Source organism: Symphodus melops (assembly GCF_947650265.1).
Source record: "Symphodus melops genome assembly, chromosome: 4".
Taxonomy (NCBI): Eukaryota; Metazoa; Chordata; class Actinopteri; order Labriformes; family Labridae; genus Symphodus; species Symphodus melops.
In genome coordinates, this window is record NC_136694.1 from 12,967,326 (window position 1) to 12,988,083 (window position 20,758).

Sequence of the window (20,758 nt, forward strand, 5' to 3'; positions counted from 1 at the left end):
TCTGTACATGGAGTGTGCAACATAAGTGCTAAGATATCCGCCATCCCATTATTTTCTTTTTTGGTTCTTTATTTAGCAGGGATCATGCTCAGTACATTTAAATAACCAGCTAGTTGTTCACAGGTTACACTTTGGTTGTAGGTTATGCGTCGTAACTCCTTGCATCCCGTGTCATTTGAAATCAGCACTGTTGTTTCTGTGAAGTCAGAGCTATCAACACGTTTCACAGCAAGCTTCGACACCGAATAAATTACTGTTTTCACATTTTCATTTTTAAAATGCGCTTTGTCACGTCGATATTTACAGAGTTAAACCTCCTCCGTGTATTTGTATCAGTGTAAAAGTTGCCTTTTCTGTGTGATGAAGGTTCTGGAGACCCAGATGAAGACTGACCTGGCTGACAAGGAGAGCCTGGAGGCCAGAAGAGCCCAGCAGGAGGAGGAGTCAAGAGAGAACTGCAAACTCATCAGCGAACAGAAAGCAGTAAGAATACACCACAGGCTTTTTATTTCAGCTGATTAATATATCCAGTCAGGTATCTGGGCTGATAAAGTTCTAGAGGTGGACAGAAAACTTCATTGAAACCAATGAATAAAGTGTTGAATATTGTCTCTGTCTGAACAACAGATTATTTTATAGGATCATGCAATAGAGGAAGCCACAGTCAGTGTTATTTGATATGCAAGTCTTGGTTTGCTGAAGTTGTGCGAGATCTTTTGGTCCATTTTTCATCCTCTGAATTCATTTTTAAAAACAATTGACAGCAAGTCTCCATGATATCAGTATGACTGTCTGTATTTACACAGTCATTTATTTTCATACATTTTATATCTATGTACCTACTGTCGGATTAAATGAATATGCAGTATACTTCATGTTGTACTATAAAGCCGGGGCTCCAGTCCTAATCTGGTTAATGTGGTAGAATTGAGGCAGTTAAGGAGCTTTTCAAGGCAGTCAGCTGACTTTGACAGGAGAAGATTCAGGCGACACCTTAATGGTCTCTAATAGGATTTAACTGCAGTATAAAATTCTGTTTTTCATAAAAGAAAATAGTGCTGAGGAATTTCGTGTACACCATGAATTTTAGTAGGATTTGGCTATCAATCAAGGTACCCTGGAACTAAACTGGCACTGTGAATGTACATAAACACATATGGTTTAATTCAATGATTATCTATACACCTTCTTTAATGTAAATACTATAACTACCTCATGTTTACTTCATCATCCTTTTTGCACTTCTGACCACTGCACTATTATCTCATTTAGTCTGGTACATATTAGTCTTTAATTACTTGTTTATATTTTTAGTAGATTTTTTAGATTTATTTAATGTTTTCATCTGCACAGAGAGAGCACAGACAACCACAGTTAAATTCCTTGTGTGTTTTCATACCTGACCAATAAAGCCAATCCGAGCATGTTTTCCATTGATGCAATTCTCACCACCTTACTGTGTCTCCTTCCTACAGACCATTAATGCTATGGATTCCAAGATGAAGAACCTCGAGCAGCGCATTGCTGAGTTGTCAGAGGCTAACAAGCTGGCCGCCAACAGCAGCATCTACACCCAGAAGAATATGTGAGTTAACTAGACCTTCTGCCCACACTGCTTTTTTTTTTTTTTTTTTTTTTTTTAAAGAGGTCCCCCGCCCACACTGTCTCGATAGCTTCATTAGTGTGAACTCACATCTCCGGCACCATGGCTGATCAGTCTCCCCTGTGTGTGCACTCTGTGTCATCACTCGGACTTACTGCCTGTAAACAAATGTTTTCATTTTCTTCATAATCAAATGTAAAGACAATGCAGCAGGGGACTTGTAGGGATGAACTTTCATTAAATGATCAGCTGAACCTGCTTCTCCCCCCAGACTGGACAAACTTTATGCTGCTCAAGTTCTTAATGTTCTCTCTGTAATGTTGTCTCTTTGCTTCATCAGCACTGCTCTCACAGAGAAGTTTACATCCACCATTTACAGCAGAAAGCCTCTAACTCTCAATATATGCCCCATCAGCTCAACTCAAACCGTATTTCAGCTAGCTGCTGAACATGGCGGATCATTTAGTAGACAGTAGCTGCTGTTTTCCCTCGTAAGTTTGTACGAGCATTAACAGTACTGAAGAGTGAATATCAACTGTCCCCAGACATGTCTCCAAATGAATGCCTACGTTGTACTGTCGGTGCTTCAATTGTAAAAGAGCAAATACGTTCATAGACTTCAAATGTGAGAATGGGTCAATATTTTGTTTACAACTCTTGTTTTTTGTCTCCAAATGGCGAATCATATAGCAGAATCAATTAAAACATAATTTGTTGTTTGATCCTTAGTTGTTTCATAAAAGGCAGGGTTGGTCATTTTTGAGACTAGCATGATTTTGAAAGTAGCGTCCTCTCCGTGCTCCGTCTTCACCCACCTCCTCAACTCTGTGCTCCCTCAAAAGCCACGCCCCTCACTTACATGCACTCGCACCATTGGTCCGGAAGCAGATTACAGCTCATGCTTTGAGTGTGGGCTCGTGTATGCATGGGGTAGAGAACGAGCAGAGAGGGAGGCATGATTGTTTCATTACTTGTATCGAGTGCAGTCATTGGTCAAAGTTTTTACAGGCTTTCAACTGCTACAGATGATGGATTTTTTTTCTTTTTCAGAGCACATGAATTATTAATTACTGTCAGGACCTAAAGACAATTTTAACTAAAATCTTAACAAGTATATCTGTAGAAAATGACCAACCCTGCCTTTAGTTTTGACACAATAATCTTTGTATGATGTAAACATTGACAGGTCATTTTTACAGTAGATGTTTTGTCGACAGTACATCATCGACTAACTGAACTAACTGTCTTGCTGCATTTTCCAGAGTTTTCTGTTAAAGAGCAAGCCATATAAAATCCTACTTGTGTGTTTTTTTTCTGACAGGAAAGCACAGGAGGAGATGATCTCAGAGCTTCGGCAACAAAAGTTCTATTTGGAGTCTCAAGCAGGAAAGCTGGAGGCCCAAAATGCCAAGCTGGAGGAGCACCTGGAGAAGATGAGTCAGCAGGAGCAGACCAAGAGGACCCGCCTGCTGGAGCTGGAGAGCAGGCTGCGGGAGGTAAGGCAACAGGAAGCAGATACACTGCTCAAGATTAAGCAATTCACTTGAACTATCACAGTGTATCCTGACATTATTACCATCCACAATAGGGATTAAAGCATTGGATCAGCTCGCCCAGATCCCTATCAGATTAACAGCTAATTAAATTCTGTTGGTCTTTAATGGATTCTCTACAAAATTGCCACTGGACATAAGCAGGCACAGCGTGGACAATTTTCATTTGCTATCTCTGGAAAAAAAATGTGTTTTTGTTTGCTTGTAGCAGGTGAAGGCATGTTTAACCATAAGAAAATACAGCAAGCCATTCAGGTCACGTCCCAATTGAAATGTCCTCCAGCAAATCCCTCATATAGCTATGTCTGCAGTCTGACCTCAACGTGGTTAAATGAATCCTAACGCTCATTCATTAATTAAAAGCAAAGAGGAGAAGTGCTTATTTTTTTGCCTATTAGCGGAACACTTGTAAATATTTGATCGTGCATTAGACTAAAGTTGTCAGTTTTTGAAGTACATAGCGTTTCTTTCATAAAATCCACGAGTTGTGTCCAAAGTGAATCTATCCTATGAGACCCCGAGCTCCCACCTTGGAGGCGTGCTGATGTGCCGATGTTCCCTGTAGACAACCTGCTGGCTGGATGTCACATCTCTACCTCCACATATGCTTCCCCGCTGAGATGTGATTCAGAGATTGGCACTAATTGCTGGCCTTGCTGCACCCTCACTTATAAACACACACGTTCCTCCCCCACAAATAAATGTGTCCTCTGAGATGAGATCTCCTGTTCCATCTCTATAGAAGTCAGACACTTAAAGAGACTGGTGCATGTATCCATGTGCTCCTCAACTGAGCTTTCACTTGAAATGCTTATTCATCGTGGCCATTCGCCGTATTTCAAATCAAATTAGCAGAGGTCTTATTTTTCAGCACTCATTGCTCTCTCTGCTCTGTCTAATTTTTTTTTAGTATCTGCTTTCTGTATCGGCTGGTTCGACTTGTGTCCCCTGACATTCTCTAATTATTCTAATTATCCTCCTGCCCATTCAGCTCGTAGTTCCTCAGTTTAACTGGATGCTTTTTCAGACTCTGCTCTTTTAATTGGTCCTAAATACACATCATTAAAAAAAAAGTATACATATATTGGCTGTATCTTGTTGAAAGCAAAAGAATGCCTGTATGTAGTTTATACAGTTTATAAACATTACTGTTTTAAATTAATATCAAAAGTACCAGAAAATGTTTGCAAAACAGAGAGATGTAGGTCAAATTGTTTGAGGCAGTTTATTTAAATCAGTATTTCGATTCTTTCCAAAAATTCTGAATCACCCTGATATCCTAAAACGCCTACCACCTGAAGCTAGCTGGAAAAGCTGCAAACAAAATCTGTTTCAGGTCTGATGAACTCTGTGATAAACGCACAGCATTAACCCCTCGTCCTTCTGTCCGTGTAGATGGGTCTAGAACATGAAGAGGAGAAGCTGGAGATCAAGAGACAGGTGTCAGAGTTGACCCTATCCCTGCAGGAGCGCGAGTCTCAGATTAGCAGCCTGCAGGCTGCACGGCTGGCCCTGGAGAGCCAGCTGCAACAAGCAAAGACCGAGCTGGAGGAGACCACCGCTGAGGCTGAGGAGGAAATCACCGCCCTCAGGGTGAGAAAAACAGATCGTAGCAGTCCCTTATAGAAACACAGGTGTATGTGTGCATATGGAAGAAGTAGATTCATATGAAGGCTGTCTGTACTGTTCATGCAAGAGAAAGGGAAGTTCATATGTTTCACTCTGATTTTAGCAATGCTGCAGGCAATACACCACTCTACATCGTTTCATGTCGTAGCAGATGTATTTGTAATTTTGCTTTTCATTTGCACTTGTTCTCACAGAATCACAGAGATGAAATTCAGCGCAAGTTTGACGCCTTGAGAGACAGCTGCTCAGTAAGTTCTGCCAAAGCATTTAGTCTCTGTTGCAAAAGAAACTTTAGATAAAGGTTTAGCAAAACCTTTAAAAAAAAATACATTTCTATATATAACCTCTTTTTTGCCAGGTTTGTTCTATCGAAGTCAGATCTCTTTTTCAAGTCGTAGTTGTTGTTTTATGTGTAACTCTAGTAGTTCATAGTGTATCCATGCTGTCTCCTGAATTAAGAGCAAAGCCACTTGTTCGAGGGCTTCTTTTTATGCATCTACGTATATAGATTGTTTAGCTGAATGTAACACACTCAACAAATCCCACCCTTTAACTTTCTGATAAAATATGAAATAACCTTTTATGTTTTTTTGAGTCAATTGAATATCATATACCTTCTTGAAAGTCACTAACTGAGGACATTTTGAACATTCACTATTAGTTTGCACATGAATGAGTGTCCTTTTTAAAACTGTGAAATAACTTAAGTACATATGTTAACTTCCATATGCCCCCGTAACGCCTCTCTCCAACTGTTGGTGTTGCCTCAGGTGATCACTGACCTGGAAGAGCAGCTCACACAGCTGAGTCAGGAAAATGCCGAGCTGAACCGCCAGAACTTTTACCTGTCGAAACAGCTTGATGAAGCGTCGGATGAAAGGGAGGACCAGCTGCAGCTCAGCCAGGAGGTGGACAGGCTGAGGAGGGAGGTGGCTGACCGAGAAATGCACCTCAACAACCAGAAACAGGTAACATGCGAGCACACACAAATACACATATGATGACTTGATGCCCATGGACCCTCATGTTGTTTTTCACCTTATTTATCCTCATTTTATAACATTTAAACATCATTAAGATGAAACTGCGTTCTCTTTCTGAAAATGCATAAAGACAACAATCTCATGGTTTCACCCAAAAGCTTTGAAAGATTTTCATTTTAATCCTACTCTTCCGTTTTTTTTTGTCTTCTCCCAGAACATTGAGACCCTGAAGACCACATGCAGCATGCTGGAGGAGCAGGTGGTGGAGCTGGAGTCCCTAAACGACGAGCTTCTGGAGAAGGAGAGGCAGTGGGAGGCTTGGAGAGGCGCCCTGGAAGATGAAAAAAGCCAAGCTGAGAGACGCACCAGAGACCTGCAGAGAATATTGGACAATGAGAAGCAGAACAGGTAACATACAAGCAGACAACACACACACACATAAATATGATCTTGAGAGTGCCTGGATTATACCCTTCAATGAGACATGTTGTCAATCCATTACAGGCTGCGTGCAGACCAGCGCAGCACTGAATCTCGCCAGGCGGTGGAACTGGCGGTTAAAGAGCACAATGCTGAGATACTCGCCTTACAGCAGGCCTTAAAGGAGCAGAGACTGAAGGCTGAGAGTCTGTCTGATACTGTGAGTTCCAAGTGTTTGTGTATTACTATTAGAAAACTATTTGTTTACATCCTTAAAGTGTGAATATCAAGGATGTTGTGGTGGTTTCATACACGCCTTTACATATTCCCACAGCTCAACGATCTAGAGAAGAAGCACGCCATGCTGGAGATGAATGCCCGCAGCCTGCAGCAGAAACTGGAGACAGAGAGAGAGTTGAAACAGAGGCTGATGGAAGAGGTGGAGTAAAAAGCTGCATATAGCTTTTTTTTTTTTAGCTAAAAATGTTTTTCTGTTTGTACTGTTTGAGTCACATGCTTTGCTAATTAGGTTCATGATACAGTTTTTGCTAATTAACTCCAAGTTTTCTGTTTTTTAATCATTTAAAACACCTCATTTGAATAAGTGTTTTCTTTTGTTCTGTCAACAGCAAGGAAAGCTGCAGCAGCAGATGGACCTCCAGAAAAGCCACATATTCCGTCTTACCCAAGGCCTGCAGGACGCCTTGGACCAGACCGACATGCTCAAGACTGAGCGTACCGACCTGGAGTACCAGCTGGAGAACATACAGGTGCTCAATGTAGTTCTTTTGCAACTAGATGATATACAGCCGCCTTTAGGGAAAGAGCGAGTCCTAGTTAGATATTACAATAGTGCTACTGATTTTGAGCAAGGCGTCTCATGGGGACGTTCTCTGGTCTTACACTGAATTCTTTTTTTAAAACTTTTCTTCAGAGGTATTTTCACTCTCACGATCCTTTTTCCCCTTGTTGCAGGCTGTATACTCCCATGAGAAGGTGAAGATGGAAGGGACAATCTCTCAGCAGACCAAACTCATTGACTTCCTTCAGGCCAAAATGGACCAGCCTACAAAGAAGAAGAAGGTCTGGGGGAAACATTATCCTGACATCTTTAAGCCAAAGATGTCTGGAATAAAACAAAACGCTTATATCAAAGAAGAACTTGTGGATCTTTTTGCTTATCTTTCACTTTTTTTTTTAACTCACTTTCAGCAGGGTATATTTGGGAGGCGTAGAGAGGATGTAGGCACCACCACTAACGGCGCGCTGGCTCCACAGCCTCAGCCAGCTGTTCCCTTGCAGTACGGTGACATGAAACTGGCTCTTGAGAAGGAGCGCTCGAGGTGTGCGGATCTTGAAGAGGCCCTGCAGAAGATGAGGATAGAGTTACGATCCCTCAGAGAAGAAGGTCAGTCTTAGTGTTACTGCAGCAGATCAGGGACAGGCTCTATCACCTCTATTCTTCCTGGCACTAAAATATACTCTGTAGCTTAGCATGTATTATTATTCTTCCACAGAGAGGGGCAACATCTCTTGTGTCATCAGTCACTAAATGTAAAACTTTTAACCGTTAATGACACAAAGTCAGAGGTGAGCCATGAAAACTCATTACACAATAAAACTAGATCTGCCCTCTGAGATGAGCATTAACAGCCTGAGCCCACTCAGGAGAACCTGTGTTGTGCCTCCTCCCCTTATCTTTTCCCAGACATCTTTTAACATTGTTGCCATGGCAGCCTCTTGCTCATTACCTACACCCGCCAGGTCCTATGAGATTCATTTCAGAATCTTCTTTTTTTTTTTTTTTTGTGCGATTGGAGCCACACATTTCCAGCTTAACATCTAATATTAGGTTGTTTTATTTGTTTATGCTGATACAGCGGCTCATTTCAAAGTCCAGGAACATATGGCTCCTTCCACTCCGGCTCAGGCTCGACATCAAATCCTAATGTCAGCGATTGTCAAATCTCCAGAACATCAACCCAACCCCAGCAGCCTTCTCAACCCCTCCACCCGCTGCAAGGAGACCTCCACCCCTGAGGGTGAGTCACACACGGACAAAATAAAAAAAACCAAACACAACTGAATGATTCCCCCCCACTGATCCCTTTATGCTGTCTATGTCAACACAAACAGACTCTCTGTTCACTGATTTTGTCTGTGTGGTGTTTTGTGTGTATTCGATCTATGGCCTGTCTCATACAGCAGGATTATGAGGTTTAAAAGAGTTGGATAATTTAGCTATGCACATGTTAAACCTGGAATTCGCTCCCGAAAAAGGGACAGACTTAAGTTTCTGGTTACATTCACTGTGCATTTATCCATCTTACATTGTAATCCTGCTTGGGTTTGAATCACAAAGTAAGAATAGTGGATTAGCCAGGTTACATCGGCCTTAATCCAGGCTTTCCTGTATTACAAAGCTATAGTGCTTTTTTTTCTGCAAGGTTGATCACTATGGTAACATTTAGCAGGTTCAGTGAATTGTATCAAAAGTGCAAACAGCCCATTTCTTTGAACACAGTGTTTTAATAAATGGAATAACTATTCCAGATGAGTCCTTTAAATCGCAAAACTATAAAATTATTTTACAAAACCAAAAAGTTTATGAACCATAGCAGGATGTATGATTTATCAGAGACACATGTTTGTGGCTACTTCCTTTGTGATGCAGGCTGCTCACTGTTTCATGTAGCTGTTGTTAGACTGCTGTCTCCTTTCTGTCTCTTTTCCCTTGCTCCTCACAGAAAAGAGGAGGGTCACCTTTGAAAGTAAGTTAGCAGTCATCACAGGGTGTCTTAAGAGCATGCATGAAGTCATCCACATGCATGTTTTACTGTAAACGTCATGCTCATGTTAAACATCTGTCTCGTCCTGTTAAACTGAAAAGTTGACTTCACTCTTTAAGGTCAGGTTCGGACGTTCCTGGAATCATGGTTCAGATTAGATATAGTCCAACTGGTTGTTTTTCACCCCGAAACATTTAAATGCATCCCATGTCCACTGGCATGCATTATCTGAATGATTCTGATTGACTTTATCATTAGACCAGAATATTGATTATGCTATTTAATGCAAAAAAAAAACTTTATTTTTTCCCCGAGGGGGCGATTAAAAAAAAAAAGCATATGCTATTAAATATCTAGTTATTCATTCATTATTCAAATTGTCCCTCTGACTCTTGTGGCCTTGTTTTCTACTTAGAGCAAAATATTTTGAAGATTTCGTGTTTTTCTTCATTAACTCGCTCCACTGTCCACTTCTCCTTTCTTGCACCACAGAGTTTGGTCGTCGTGTAAAGGAGCGAATGCACCACAACATCCCTCATCGCTTCACTGTGGGCCTGAACATGAGGGCCGCCAAATGTGCCGTCTGCCTGGACACTGTGCACTTTGGACGACAGGCTGCCACTTGTCTAGGTTTGTAGGCTGCACTGTGGCTGGCAGCGTTGAATGTGAAGATATTTCAAAGGACACATTTATTGGTCAGTCTTAACAAACGTGCTAAAAATAGTTCTTGTGGTGCAGCCAGCATATTAGGCAGCATTCACACTGCAAGCCTTAATCCTCAATGCTTTTTTTTGTTTGGCTTTTCACACTGCTTTTTATATTTGGCCTGTATCAGACTCCTGTGGGAATCCACATATGAAAGTGGCCAAATCTAATTTGGAAAGATCAGCTTCCACGTGACTTGTGTTGTTTACACAGCTTTTAAAAAAGTCAGATATGAGCGATACAGGATCAAAAACAATCCAATTCAGGTCTTTTGCCTGCAGCCTAACTCTCCCTCTGACGGTGGAATTAGATTTTTCTGCTCTGACTACCTTACCTTAGAATAAAAAATACCATATCTCAGAATGCACATACAATTTTTAAATAACTTTTCTTTCTTGTATTATAGAGTGTCACACCTTGTGTCACCCTAAATGCTCACCATGTCTGCCGGCGACCTGTGGGCTGCCAGCCGAGTATGCCACTCACTTCTCAGAGGCTCTGTGCAGAGAAAAGGCAAACTCTCCAGCCCTGCAGGTCAAAGAGGCCAGTGGGCATGTCCGCCTGGAGGGGTGGATGAAGCAACCTAGGTAACCTTCGATCTGGGACCCCACGGCCTTATTGATCACACACATCTCAGACAGCAGTGTGATTGTGTTTGTTTGCTCACACAGGAATGGAAAACGAGGTCAGCAGGGCTGGGAGAGGAAATATGTGGTGCTCGATGGAACCAAAGTATCCATCTATGACACTGAGCCCAGAGAAGGTCAGTACTACTACTTTTATCGCTGCTTAATTTCCTTATAAGACAGATCTTTAAATGACTATGAGATCACTGCAGCAGTATCTAATAACAAAAAGCTTTCTTCTAGATTGTATAAAAGCCGAAGATGAGTTTGAGCTTTGCCTGCCTGATGGAGAGGTGACCGTCCACGGAGCTGTCGGAGCCTCTGAGCTCATCAACACCGCCAAGTCAGGTACGGGATCAATGCAAGCTAATCACGCCACACTCAGCCTACTGTCAGATTTCAAGTGCATCACCCTCTCCCCAAGTTTTAAATTGGATCCACGTATCCCATCTACACTTCAGATCTCGAAATACAACAAAATGTCGACACCTCTGCTCAGCTGTGAAATTAAGCTGTGAACAATACAGCCAACCAGTCCTTCTTTCTTTGTGTCTACGCGCGTGTGTGTGTGTGTGTGCATGCATGTACAGACATCCCTTATGTGTTGAAGCTGGAGTCACATCCCCACACCACCTGCTGGCCAGGCCAGTCGCTCTTTTTCATGGCTCCGAGCTTCCCTGACAAGCAGCGCTGGGTGGCTGTCCTGGAGTCCGTGGTGGCTGGCAGCCGTGGATCCAGAGACAAATGTGATGCTGATGCTGTGAGTAGCTTTTGTGCATAAATGATTCTTTCTTCTTTTTTTTTTGCTTGTGTCAGGCCTGATTAGGTAAAGAAATGTAAGAAATGTTTCCTATCAGATGTGTATGAAAGAGCCGAGTGTCTCCTTCAAGACAAAACACACTTATTATGCACATTTCAAATAGTAGCTTTATCCAGGGATGGCTATATTGTTCGGTGTGTGAAAAGACATAGATAACCTGAATGCTTCCATTGAACATCAGCCAGTGCCTTCACTTCTTTTTCTCTCCCTCCCTCTTCCTTCCTCTCTCTGCATGTTCTCGTCATACATGTCTCCTCTCTGTGTGTTTTCATCACCTTCGTTGATGTGACTGTACCGTGTGCGTTTTGTATCTCCATTCAACTCGGTCGTGTGGATCACATTATAGGCAGGTGTCTCTAAAAGACAGAAGAACCTTTCCCCTCTGGTTCAGGTACAGTAAGTAGCTGCACGAACGCTTGGGCTTCAGTCGACCGAACGGCTGAGCATGCAGTGGCTGCACACATCTAAGCTAACGACACTGATGCTAATCAGTGCAGGTCAACACAGTCACAAGCTGAGTCACTGAAAAAAAAAATGTTTCATGGAATCAAGTTCTCTGTGAAAACATGAGTGATCAGACAGGCAAATGTGCATAGTGCATGGATGTGAATAGGTGTGCACCTTTGGCCTGGTGTCATATGCTGTCTCCTGCATGAATCTGCTATTTGCCATGCACTGCTGCAGCCCCTCTCACTGAAACATGACAGACACATGAACACGCTCCTCAACCAATCAGAGATGAACGTCAGTCTGCAGGCTTCTGCTGTTGGTGTTTTTATGTGCTTATCGCCAATCGGGGTCCCATGGGCTTACATTCTGTGATAAATGACCCTTGAAAATGAAATTAGATTCTCTCTAAACTGCACCTCTTTACTTTAGACAGTGTAATCCATGCTCAGCATATTGTATAACCTCTGAATTTAAATCTCAGAAAACAACTAAATAGCTCAAACCTGAGCAGTACAGCTTGATGTGGTTGAATCAAACTAATTATAATTAGGCTTAAATGTGATTCATCCCAAACATGATTAAAGTGTTGATGTTTTAAGGTCTCCACAGTATTCATTTTTACCTATATTTGGGGATTTAATGGTACCAATATGTCCTTATTTTTTAATATGTACCTTAATTATCCTGTACAGATGTGATATGATGACATGTCTCGGATAACTACGGTAATTGACATCTTCCCAAAAAGAAGAGCAAAACTATCAGGACAATCAGCTCAGATTAATTCTCCTCCTGACACCGTAAACACTCAACACTTGATACCAAAGCTTTGGGTGTTTCAGAAGAGCGACTCTTTTCTACAATGCTGCTGTGTAGGACGAGTGCAGAGAAACTCAGTTTCTTAGTAGCTACCGACTTCCCAACTCAAATCGTGAAACATCCAAATGATCAGACAGATGTTGTAACCTACAGTAACTGGTCTGTTTCACACAGCATACTGTATGAGCTGCTGTGAACAGCAGCCAACACTATTTCAATGCTGATGATAAATTTACACGAGGAACCACCAGTGTTTAAGTTTCTATGATTTTCACTACTTTGCACAACTAGTGTTGTTGATTTGGTGTTTTTCTTTATAGCTGAATAGAAAACAGTTCGACAGCATTTCATGTACTGATGCAATTTTATTTAAAGCACTTACTATCACATACATGCATCTTGTACCTGATCACTTCCTAGTCTTGTTGACATACTGTTTGATATTTAAGAATAGTTTTTTTTTTTTTTGGCACAACTTATTATATTGGTAAAGGTCAGTCACTGCGTTTAGCTCTCTGGCAGTGCTCTGTTGCTGGCTAATCTTATTTTCTTTGGAAGCAATGTATTTGTAAAAAAGACTGGCCTGACCCGCCTCCTCCTTCTGCTCTATATCTCTTCTCTCCCTCTTTCTGCCTCTTCTTTCAATCATAGAAACTTCTGGGCAATTCTCTGTTGAAGCTGGAGGGTGACGACCGTCTGGACATCAACTGCACTCTGCCTCTCACTGACCAGGTACAGTGACCAAAAACATGCTGCATGAACAGCGCCATTAATACATTGCCTTGTTGTTGATGGATTGTTTCGTTCACTTGATCACTTTATCAGATTGTGTTGGTCGGCTCAGAGGAGGGTTTGTATGCTCTCAACGTCATAAAGAACTCTTTGACGCACATCCCCGGCCTGACCTCCGTCTTTCAGATCCAGGTCTTGAAGGACCTCGATAAGCTTCTGATGATCACTGGTCAGTAAAAACTTAAACCTGATCCTGACTGTCTTGCCTTCTCTATAATAGATAATCATTCATAAGAAGCACTTTAGCCTATTTTGCCGTATCAATTTTTTTTTTGAGCAAATCCCTACGGTTTTGTGTATAGGATTTTGAAATGGGAAATATGTTCTTAATAAATCAGATAATACCTGCATCAGGCTTATGAAAGACTTTCTTGTAAAATATACATATTCCTTTTTTTGTCTGACATTAAGCTGAGATTTCTTGTGTTTCTGATTTCTCATATTGTGTCCAACAGGAGAGGACAGGGCTTTGTGTCTGGTGGAGATCAAGAAGATCAAACAGTCTTTGTCTCAGTCCCACCTCCCCGCTCCACCTGACCTCAACCCCTTCATCTTTGAGACAGTCAAGGGATGCCACCTCTTTTCCTCTGGAAAGGTATGTTTATTTAAACGTAAACGGAGGGAAACGGCTCTGAGGAAAGCCTCCTGTTCGTCAGTTAATGAGCTGCGTTTAAAACTAATAGTGTAGCAGTTTGCTGTCTGATTGCATAAATGTGCCGCTGGCCTGATTGCTGTCTTGTTCTTTCTTTACAGATAGATAATGGCATGTGTATCTGTGCTGCTATGCCGAACAAGATTACAATCCTGAGACACAATGAAAGCCTGAACAAGTTCTGCATCCGAAAGGTGAGCGGGGATGGAGACAGTTTCATGAAGATAGTACGTGCTTTGTTGTTTCTACAGGGAGACATTTTGCATGTTTTTGTTTGCAGGAGATCGAGACATCGGAGCCCTGCAGCTGTATCCACTTCACTGGATACAGTATTATTATTGGCACCAACAAGTTCTATGAGATTGAGATGAAGCAGTATGTGCTGGAAGGTTGGTCTACCAAGACTGTCATGTATTGATCAAACAAATTGAGCAAACAAATCTCGTATTTATATAACTTTATTTTTTTTATTTTTTTTTAAAAGTCATAAATACTCTCATCCAGATGGTGTTCTTAAAAGTCTGCCTGTTTTCTGTGCCTGTGAGTTTTCAATGTTCACACTTCAAGGAGTTCACTGATGCATGGTTTGGTTTCTGTCCACAGAGTTCCTTGATAAAAACGATGTGACGCTGGCTTCAGCAGTCTTTGCCGCGTCCTCCCACAGCTTCCCCATCTCCATCATCCAGGTCACCACGGCTCCACAGAAAGATGAATACCTGCTTTGTTTTCATGGTAAACGCCGATTTATTTATTTTTTGTCTCCATGTGTGTGCACAAATGTGCAGTACCTTGTTTATATCTTCAGTCTTTTTAACACATGAATATCTAAAAGGAAAATGTACACTTATTCTATTGGTGAATAGAGTTCTCAATCTCTCTTCTTTTTTTCTTTTGCAGAGTTTGGTGTGTTTGTGGACGCATATGGCCGCAGGAGTAGAAGCGATGACATCAAATGGAGCCGCCTGCCTCTTTCGTTTGGTAAGTGTGAATCTTTTCTTTCATTACTTAAAGCCAGGGTTGGTCATTTTCAAAAACTAGCATGACTTTGAAGATAGCCTTAAACTCTGTAGCACTTTTGAGATTCACGAATGTAAAGCTTTACAAATAAAATGTATTATTATTATTATTATTATTAGCCTTCCCCTCAGTGCTCCTTCTCCATCTTTGCTCCCTCAAAAGCCACGCTCCTCACTTACATGCACAAGCGCTGTTGGTCCAGAAGCGGACCTCAGCTCGTGCGAGTGTGGGCTCATGTATGCATGGGGTAGCGAACGAGCAGGGAAACAGGAAGGTGTGATTAGTTTAAAAAACTTCAGGACTTAAAGATAATTTCAACCAAAATCTTAAAAAGTGTATCTGGAGAAAAAACCCTGCCTTTTCTCTTGGATTGGTAAAAATACGATTACTGATATTTGCATGTTTTTTTTTCTTTATTTCAGCCTATAGAGAACCATACCTATTTGTGACCTATTTTAACTCCCTGGATGTTATTGAAATTCTGGGACATGCTGCTCTGGGGTAAGCTCTCCTTCTGCTCATTTGTCAGACGCAATGCGCCTGTTAGCTTTTATGATAATAAATTGTTTTCTCATAAAACATCATCATCATTTTGTGTACACCTTTACATTACTGTATCATTTTATATTAGCCGAGTTTATTTGTTTAGCGCATTTATAACCGCCTCAGCTGCACCAAAGCGCATTACTACAAGGTGTAATAAAACGGATAACAAAAACATAATGTAGCCATTACAAGCATCATCTATTTCAATCACTGCTGTCTAATCTCTACCTGCATAGACCCCACTCATACGCACACCTGGATATTCCCAATCCCCGCTACCTTGGCCCAGCCATCTCCTCCGGGGCCATCTACCTGGCTTCCTCCTACCAAAACAAACTGAGGGTCATCTGCTGTAAGGGCAATCTGGTCCAGAGTCAAGAGGGTGCAGGAGACCTGCAGCGGAGCAGCTCTGGACGCAGGTGAGAACAAGCACAACGACTATCCTCATTTCTTTATTTACAGAATTACTCCGAACAAAAACGTCTGTTTCGGGTGTTGAATAGTTACACATCTTTATTTGCCACAAGCTTTACACTTTCACTTTCTTATTAAGGCACACACACCTTTAACTGTTCCACATTTCTTCATATCTCTGTTTGATTTGAACTCACATTCAACGGCTTTCATCTAAATCAATCAATCAAATCAAATAAACTTTATTTATCCGTTAGGAACTTCGTTGCAGGGAAAGCGCCAGTACAAAGGATATGTATTTTATTTACTGTGAAAGCTGTGGATTTGTAGCAAAGTTGGTCCTCTCTCAGTGGGGGAGGGTCGGGGGTTTGACCCCCAGCTCCTACAGTCACATGTTGAAGTGTCCTTGGTCAAGACATAGGATCCACAAATTTCTCCCGCTGAAGCGTCTGCAACGAGTAAATGTGTATGAAATGAATGAGTTAATACTGACAAACACTAAACATAGCATCCTCTGTGCCATCAGTGTGTGAATGAGACCTGCGGTGTTAAACTGCCTTTGAATAGTTAGAAGACAAGAAACGCTTCATATTTCACCATTTAAAGGTTTCAAAGTGCACCGAAACACAAACAAACCACATATCCATTCTCAGTCATTATTTATGAAAACATAGATTCCCATTTTTTATAATATCCATATTAATATATCCATCCAGGTCCATATCCATAAAGGACCAAATAATAAAGTGATAATGCTTACAGTACAAATCAACCCCAGTATGATGATGCATGACCCTGAAGCAAAGCAGTCTGTTATGTACTACTAATAAGAGAGGGAAGCTGAATAGAACTAAATGAAGGATCGCAGCCACTGATTGAAAGATTCTGCCTCGTATCTCACTTCACTGATGAATCCTACATATATGCAGGGGTTTTTTTGTTTTTTTTTCTGTGAAGCTGCAGCATGTCAAACACACTTCTACTCCTTTCTCATGTTCACTGGTGTTGTTGAAGGATTGTTGGGATTAGCAGGCACTGCTGGGCACAGGTCAACATCCATAGGTGAATATTTCGGTCTTTATGTTTGATCCAGACGGTGACACCTTAATTTTGCTCTTTACAGGAGGAAGAGTTCTTTTTTTATCTGTAGCAAATCCTGAAATATGTTTTTCAGAATCTAATTCCTGAACTTTTTAAAAAACGTCTCGTCAAATGTAGAGAGGAAACTGTTAAATAAAGACTCACTTTCTGCTTTTATGTTGTGAGAATGATGTCTTTATTTATGATGCTCACTGACTTCGGTATCTACAGCTGCTGAACCTTTTCTCACTTAGAAAAAATAAATCCAGTTGATGGGTAAACATCTTCTAAATATGGATTACTAAATCCTTAGATTAACAAACAACCGTAATTGTAGTCCTAAATTCTTAAGACATCTGTTGACTGACCTGGCAGTGCCAAGCAAAGCCCATGATCCAGTTTTATAAAAAAAAATCCCTTCTTTATTGACCATTGCTCCCTGCCCGTCTTTATGCCTCGGTTCCCCTCTTACAGCCCTAACAAGCGTGGTCCTCCCTCCTACAATGAGCACATCTCTAAAAGGCTGGCAGCCAATCCCGTGGTTCACGGAGACCCGGGCACACCTCACCGTTACAGAGAGGCCCGCACAGAGTTTCGACAGGACAAGTCCCCTAGCCGTCCACTGGAGAGAGAGAAGTCTCCAGGCAGGATGCTGGAGAGTCGGATAGTTGGCTCTCCAGGAAGGGCCATGGCTGACCCCCGGTTAGAGCGATCCCCGGGAAGGGCCATGGCAGACCCTCGCATGGACCGCTCCCCTGGACGAATGATGGAGGTTCACAGGGAGAGATCTCCCGGACGATACGAAGAGCGCCAAAGGCTTCATACTGGCTCTGGTCGCACGCCCATAAACCCTGTCAACAAGGTCAGTCATCGCCTTTGTTTACTTTGAACTACTCTACAGAATTACAATTATTGTCCCAAATAATTTTCTGTCTGTAAGTCAGACAGTCCAACATTTTGTCCTAGACAGAACAACTGGTTGATTACTTTTACTAATTAGTAAATGTAAACATGCTTACAGTATAAACTCAGCTGGTCTGTTTATTTCCTACTTCAATCAGAACGTTAGCATTTTCACTGTGTACACGTGCTTAAACTAAGCTAAGAAACTAGCTAAGACTCTTAAAATGCCTTTAGACTCAGAGTCCTGCTGTCTTTATTCTGTGTTCTGATTTTTAGTAAACATATTTCATTATTCTGACAATCAAGCTGCTGGTTGATGTTTTTATTTTTTTGGTTAAATCTCATCCTTTTTTTACTTAATCCTCTAGGTTTGGGATCAATCATCTGTTTGAGAGATGCATTCCAGCAAAGGGAAAAGACGGAGCAGAGAAACCCGTGAGAAGGCCACCTACTCATGATGAAACACTGCCACACATCCGTTTTGTCTGACAAACCCACAGAGGAAAAAAACACTGTAGCAGTCACAGCAAAGAGAGAAATAAATTGACGTCAGTAGAGTCAGGTTATTTCTCTCAATGAACCAATCCGAGTCAATAAAGGTCAACAAAATGCCATATTTAAAAAACTTTCTGAGCAGAGTTTATGCCATGTATTTAAGGATGTAGAAGGGATTACATTTGACTTCGTCCTTAAGCAGAATATGTGCTAGGAGGTCTCAACTGGAGACTGTCCTCAGTGGGTTTTTCTAGGTTTAAGATGACTCAGTAGTGACTATGATAGAGAAGCACAGCCGTAGCAACCTTATCTTAAAAGTTGATGCCTAAATATTTACAAAGTGAGTCACAAGTGAAGAGAGGTTCACTCAAAATAGTCATAACACATCCAGCCTTGTTTCATGCTCTGTACACAATAGCTACAGTTCCGGGCAGAAGCGTTCTGTACATCTAAAAGCATTTCTGGCTCCAGCCATGCACCGATATGTCAACACACAATCATTACCAGCTGATTACAATCATTCTCCACTGATATCTCAGTCTGAGGTTAGTTATTGAGACCTGAACTGGCTGGAGCACAAATAGTTTTAAATGACATTAAAGTACATGAGCCCTGTCTGCCCTGTTGAACCACACACCCGATGATTGTCTGCCCTGGGATAGGTTGACACTAAAAAAAAAAAATTACAAAAAAAAGCTGCACTACCCACAATCCTCAGCAGGACTTTCTAACCCTTCAGAACGTTATCTGACTGTAAATAGACAAGACATAATTTTATATATATTGAGAAGGAATTTCAAGGCTGGATAAGCCATGTCTATTTTTGTTAAAGAAAAAAAAAACGGATTATGTGTCCTCTTGAATGTCGGATAAATATTCTTTTAACATGTTCAAACATTCTTTATCAAGTGATTGATTGTATCTGGATCCAACCCGTGTATGCACTTCCATCTGTCAAAGGCCAAACCTCAGTGCTGAACTACATGACAGGAGAAAAAAAAGATCATGTTTGAAAGTTACACGTAGTAATTGAGCATTTCTTTTTGTACTTTGTCCCTTATATTGTATATAGCCCAACATTGTGCAAGGTGAAGATGAAAATAATCTTTGTTTTTATTCCTGATTCGTAAACGGCATGGATATGTATATCTGAAATGAAATGGAGTGTTGTCTTCTGCTTCAGCCTCATCCGGGTTCTATTTTTAGTCCACCATCTAACAGCGAAGCACGTGAATAACATCTCCTTCCTTTGACTCTTACCAATTTGCACAGCAACTTCATATGAATATAGTTACTCGTTCTTTTACCGAGGCATTCTTGGCATGTTCAGCAGCCAGTCCAACCTTAAAAGGCGCTTAAATCAGTCCAAATATATCTTTACTTTCACTGTCATCATGCCAACAACTGAAATAGTGGATGATATTAATGTACAGCATCATCTGATCAACAGAAATATAACATTTTGGTCGTTTTTAAGTCATGTTTTTTTTCTCTCTGATGACATGCTGAGCGTGTCTCTTAACAGTTGTATGCTCAATAGAGGGCCATCGATTTCTTTGCCAACGAGGGTTAATTTGAGACGTGAATATATCTTCCTGAATGTATTAAAGCCAAGAAGATGGAGCTGTTTCATGAATCGATTAAAAGCACTCAGTGCTACAGATTGCACACGTTTCCCACTGGTCTATATAAGATTCTATACAAAAGGATTTCTCATCTTTAATTTTATTTTTGTATTCTGTTTCACTTGCTTTTCTGTTGACATGATCCAGAATCATAATGCTGTAACGCTGGATATGATATTGATGTCTGCTAACAAATGTTTTATTAGCGTTCCCTGTAGAGATTTTGTCACAGAATATTAAATATTATAACCATTGTCTTTCACTTCTCCTCCTTATGTTGTGATTTTATCCTCTGATGCCACTCTTACATTATGTAGTGATTATAAAGTGACAGACACACACACACACACACACACACACACACACACACACACACATGCTTTCTCCTCACTGGCGGATAGTCTATTTTTAGGCATCTGATCCCTGTGCTGAGCCGATGCGACGATGGCCTGCCATTCCAGTCACGGTAGCTGCAGTGAGCTGGGAGGAGCTGATGGAGAAGAAGAGTTTTTAACAATAGCCTCAGCTCTGTTTGGTTAACAATAACTCTTCTAAATCTGACCTCCTTGTACACACTGTGAGACGACACAGCTGACATCTGCTGTTCGCTCATCAACAGCATTTTATTTGTCAGTATGTACTGAGGGGCTTTCAGCACTGCTCTTTATATATAGACCACCCATCCTCGTCTCACCTTCTAACCCCCCGGCCCATCCGGCTCATTATCACAGACTGTCACTTTTCTTGACCTGAGAGCCACAAGTGATATAGGGTGACCTGTTAATGGTGCAGAGACATGGCACATTGTAAGGACGTGTTCACTGTCAGCAGTTACAC

General features: G+C 41.3%; 1 protein-coding gene across 1 annotated transcript in view; it reads left to right on the forward strand.

Moving 5' to 3' along the window:
• The window catches only part of cita (citron rho-interacting serine/threonine kinase a), a 35,573-nt gene extending 15,390 nt beyond the window's left edge, over positions 1 to 20,183 (forward strand). The window contains exons 20-50 of the mRNA XM_079342272.1: positions 367 to 483; positions 1,476 to 1,585; positions 2,925 to 3,099; positions 4,552 to 4,749; positions 4,980 to 5,033; positions 5,556 to 5,753; positions 5,983 to 6,176; positions 6,273 to 6,408; positions 6,523 to 6,627; positions 6,818 to 6,958; positions 7,164 to 7,271; positions 7,401 to 7,596; positions 8,069 to 8,230; positions 8,936 to 8,959; positions 9,470 to 9,607; positions 10,089 to 10,269; positions 10,354 to 10,445; positions 10,552 to 10,656; positions 10,899 to 11,068; positions 11,475 to 11,519; positions 13,049 to 13,129; positions 13,223 to 13,358; positions 13,645 to 13,784; positions 13,943 to 14,035; positions 14,122 to 14,230; positions 14,445 to 14,573; positions 14,739 to 14,819; positions 15,281 to 15,359; positions 15,641 to 15,823; positions 17,373 to 17,760; positions 18,170 to 20,183. Coding sequence (XP_079198398.1) covers positions 367 to 483; positions 1,476 to 1,585; positions 2,925 to 3,099; positions 4,552 to 4,749; positions 4,980 to 5,033; positions 5,556 to 5,753; positions 5,983 to 6,176; positions 6,273 to 6,408; positions 6,523 to 6,627; positions 6,818 to 6,958; positions 7,164 to 7,271; positions 7,401 to 7,596; positions 8,069 to 8,230; positions 8,936 to 8,959; positions 9,470 to 9,607; positions 10,089 to 10,269; positions 10,354 to 10,445; positions 10,552 to 10,656; positions 10,899 to 11,068; positions 11,475 to 11,519; positions 13,049 to 13,129; positions 13,223 to 13,358; positions 13,645 to 13,784; positions 13,943 to 14,035; positions 14,122 to 14,230; positions 14,445 to 14,573; positions 14,739 to 14,819; positions 15,281 to 15,359; positions 15,641 to 15,823; positions 17,373 to 17,760; positions 18,170 to 18,193 — 4,092 coding nt within the window. The 3' untranslated portion in view covers positions 18,194 to 20,183. The remainder of the gene's footprint in view (positions 1 to 366; positions 484 to 1,475; positions 1,586 to 2,924; positions 3,100 to 4,551; positions 4,750 to 4,979; positions 5,034 to 5,555; positions 5,754 to 5,982; positions 6,177 to 6,272; positions 6,409 to 6,522; positions 6,628 to 6,817; positions 6,959 to 7,163; positions 7,272 to 7,400; positions 7,597 to 8,068; positions 8,231 to 8,935; positions 8,960 to 9,469; positions 9,608 to 10,088; positions 10,270 to 10,353; positions 10,446 to 10,551; positions 10,657 to 10,898; positions 11,069 to 11,474; positions 11,520 to 13,048; positions 13,130 to 13,222; positions 13,359 to 13,644; positions 13,785 to 13,942; positions 14,036 to 14,121; positions 14,231 to 14,444; positions 14,574 to 14,738; positions 14,820 to 15,280; positions 15,360 to 15,640; positions 15,824 to 17,372; positions 17,761 to 18,169) is intronic.
• Positions 20,184 to 20,758: the final 575 nt, after the last annotated feature.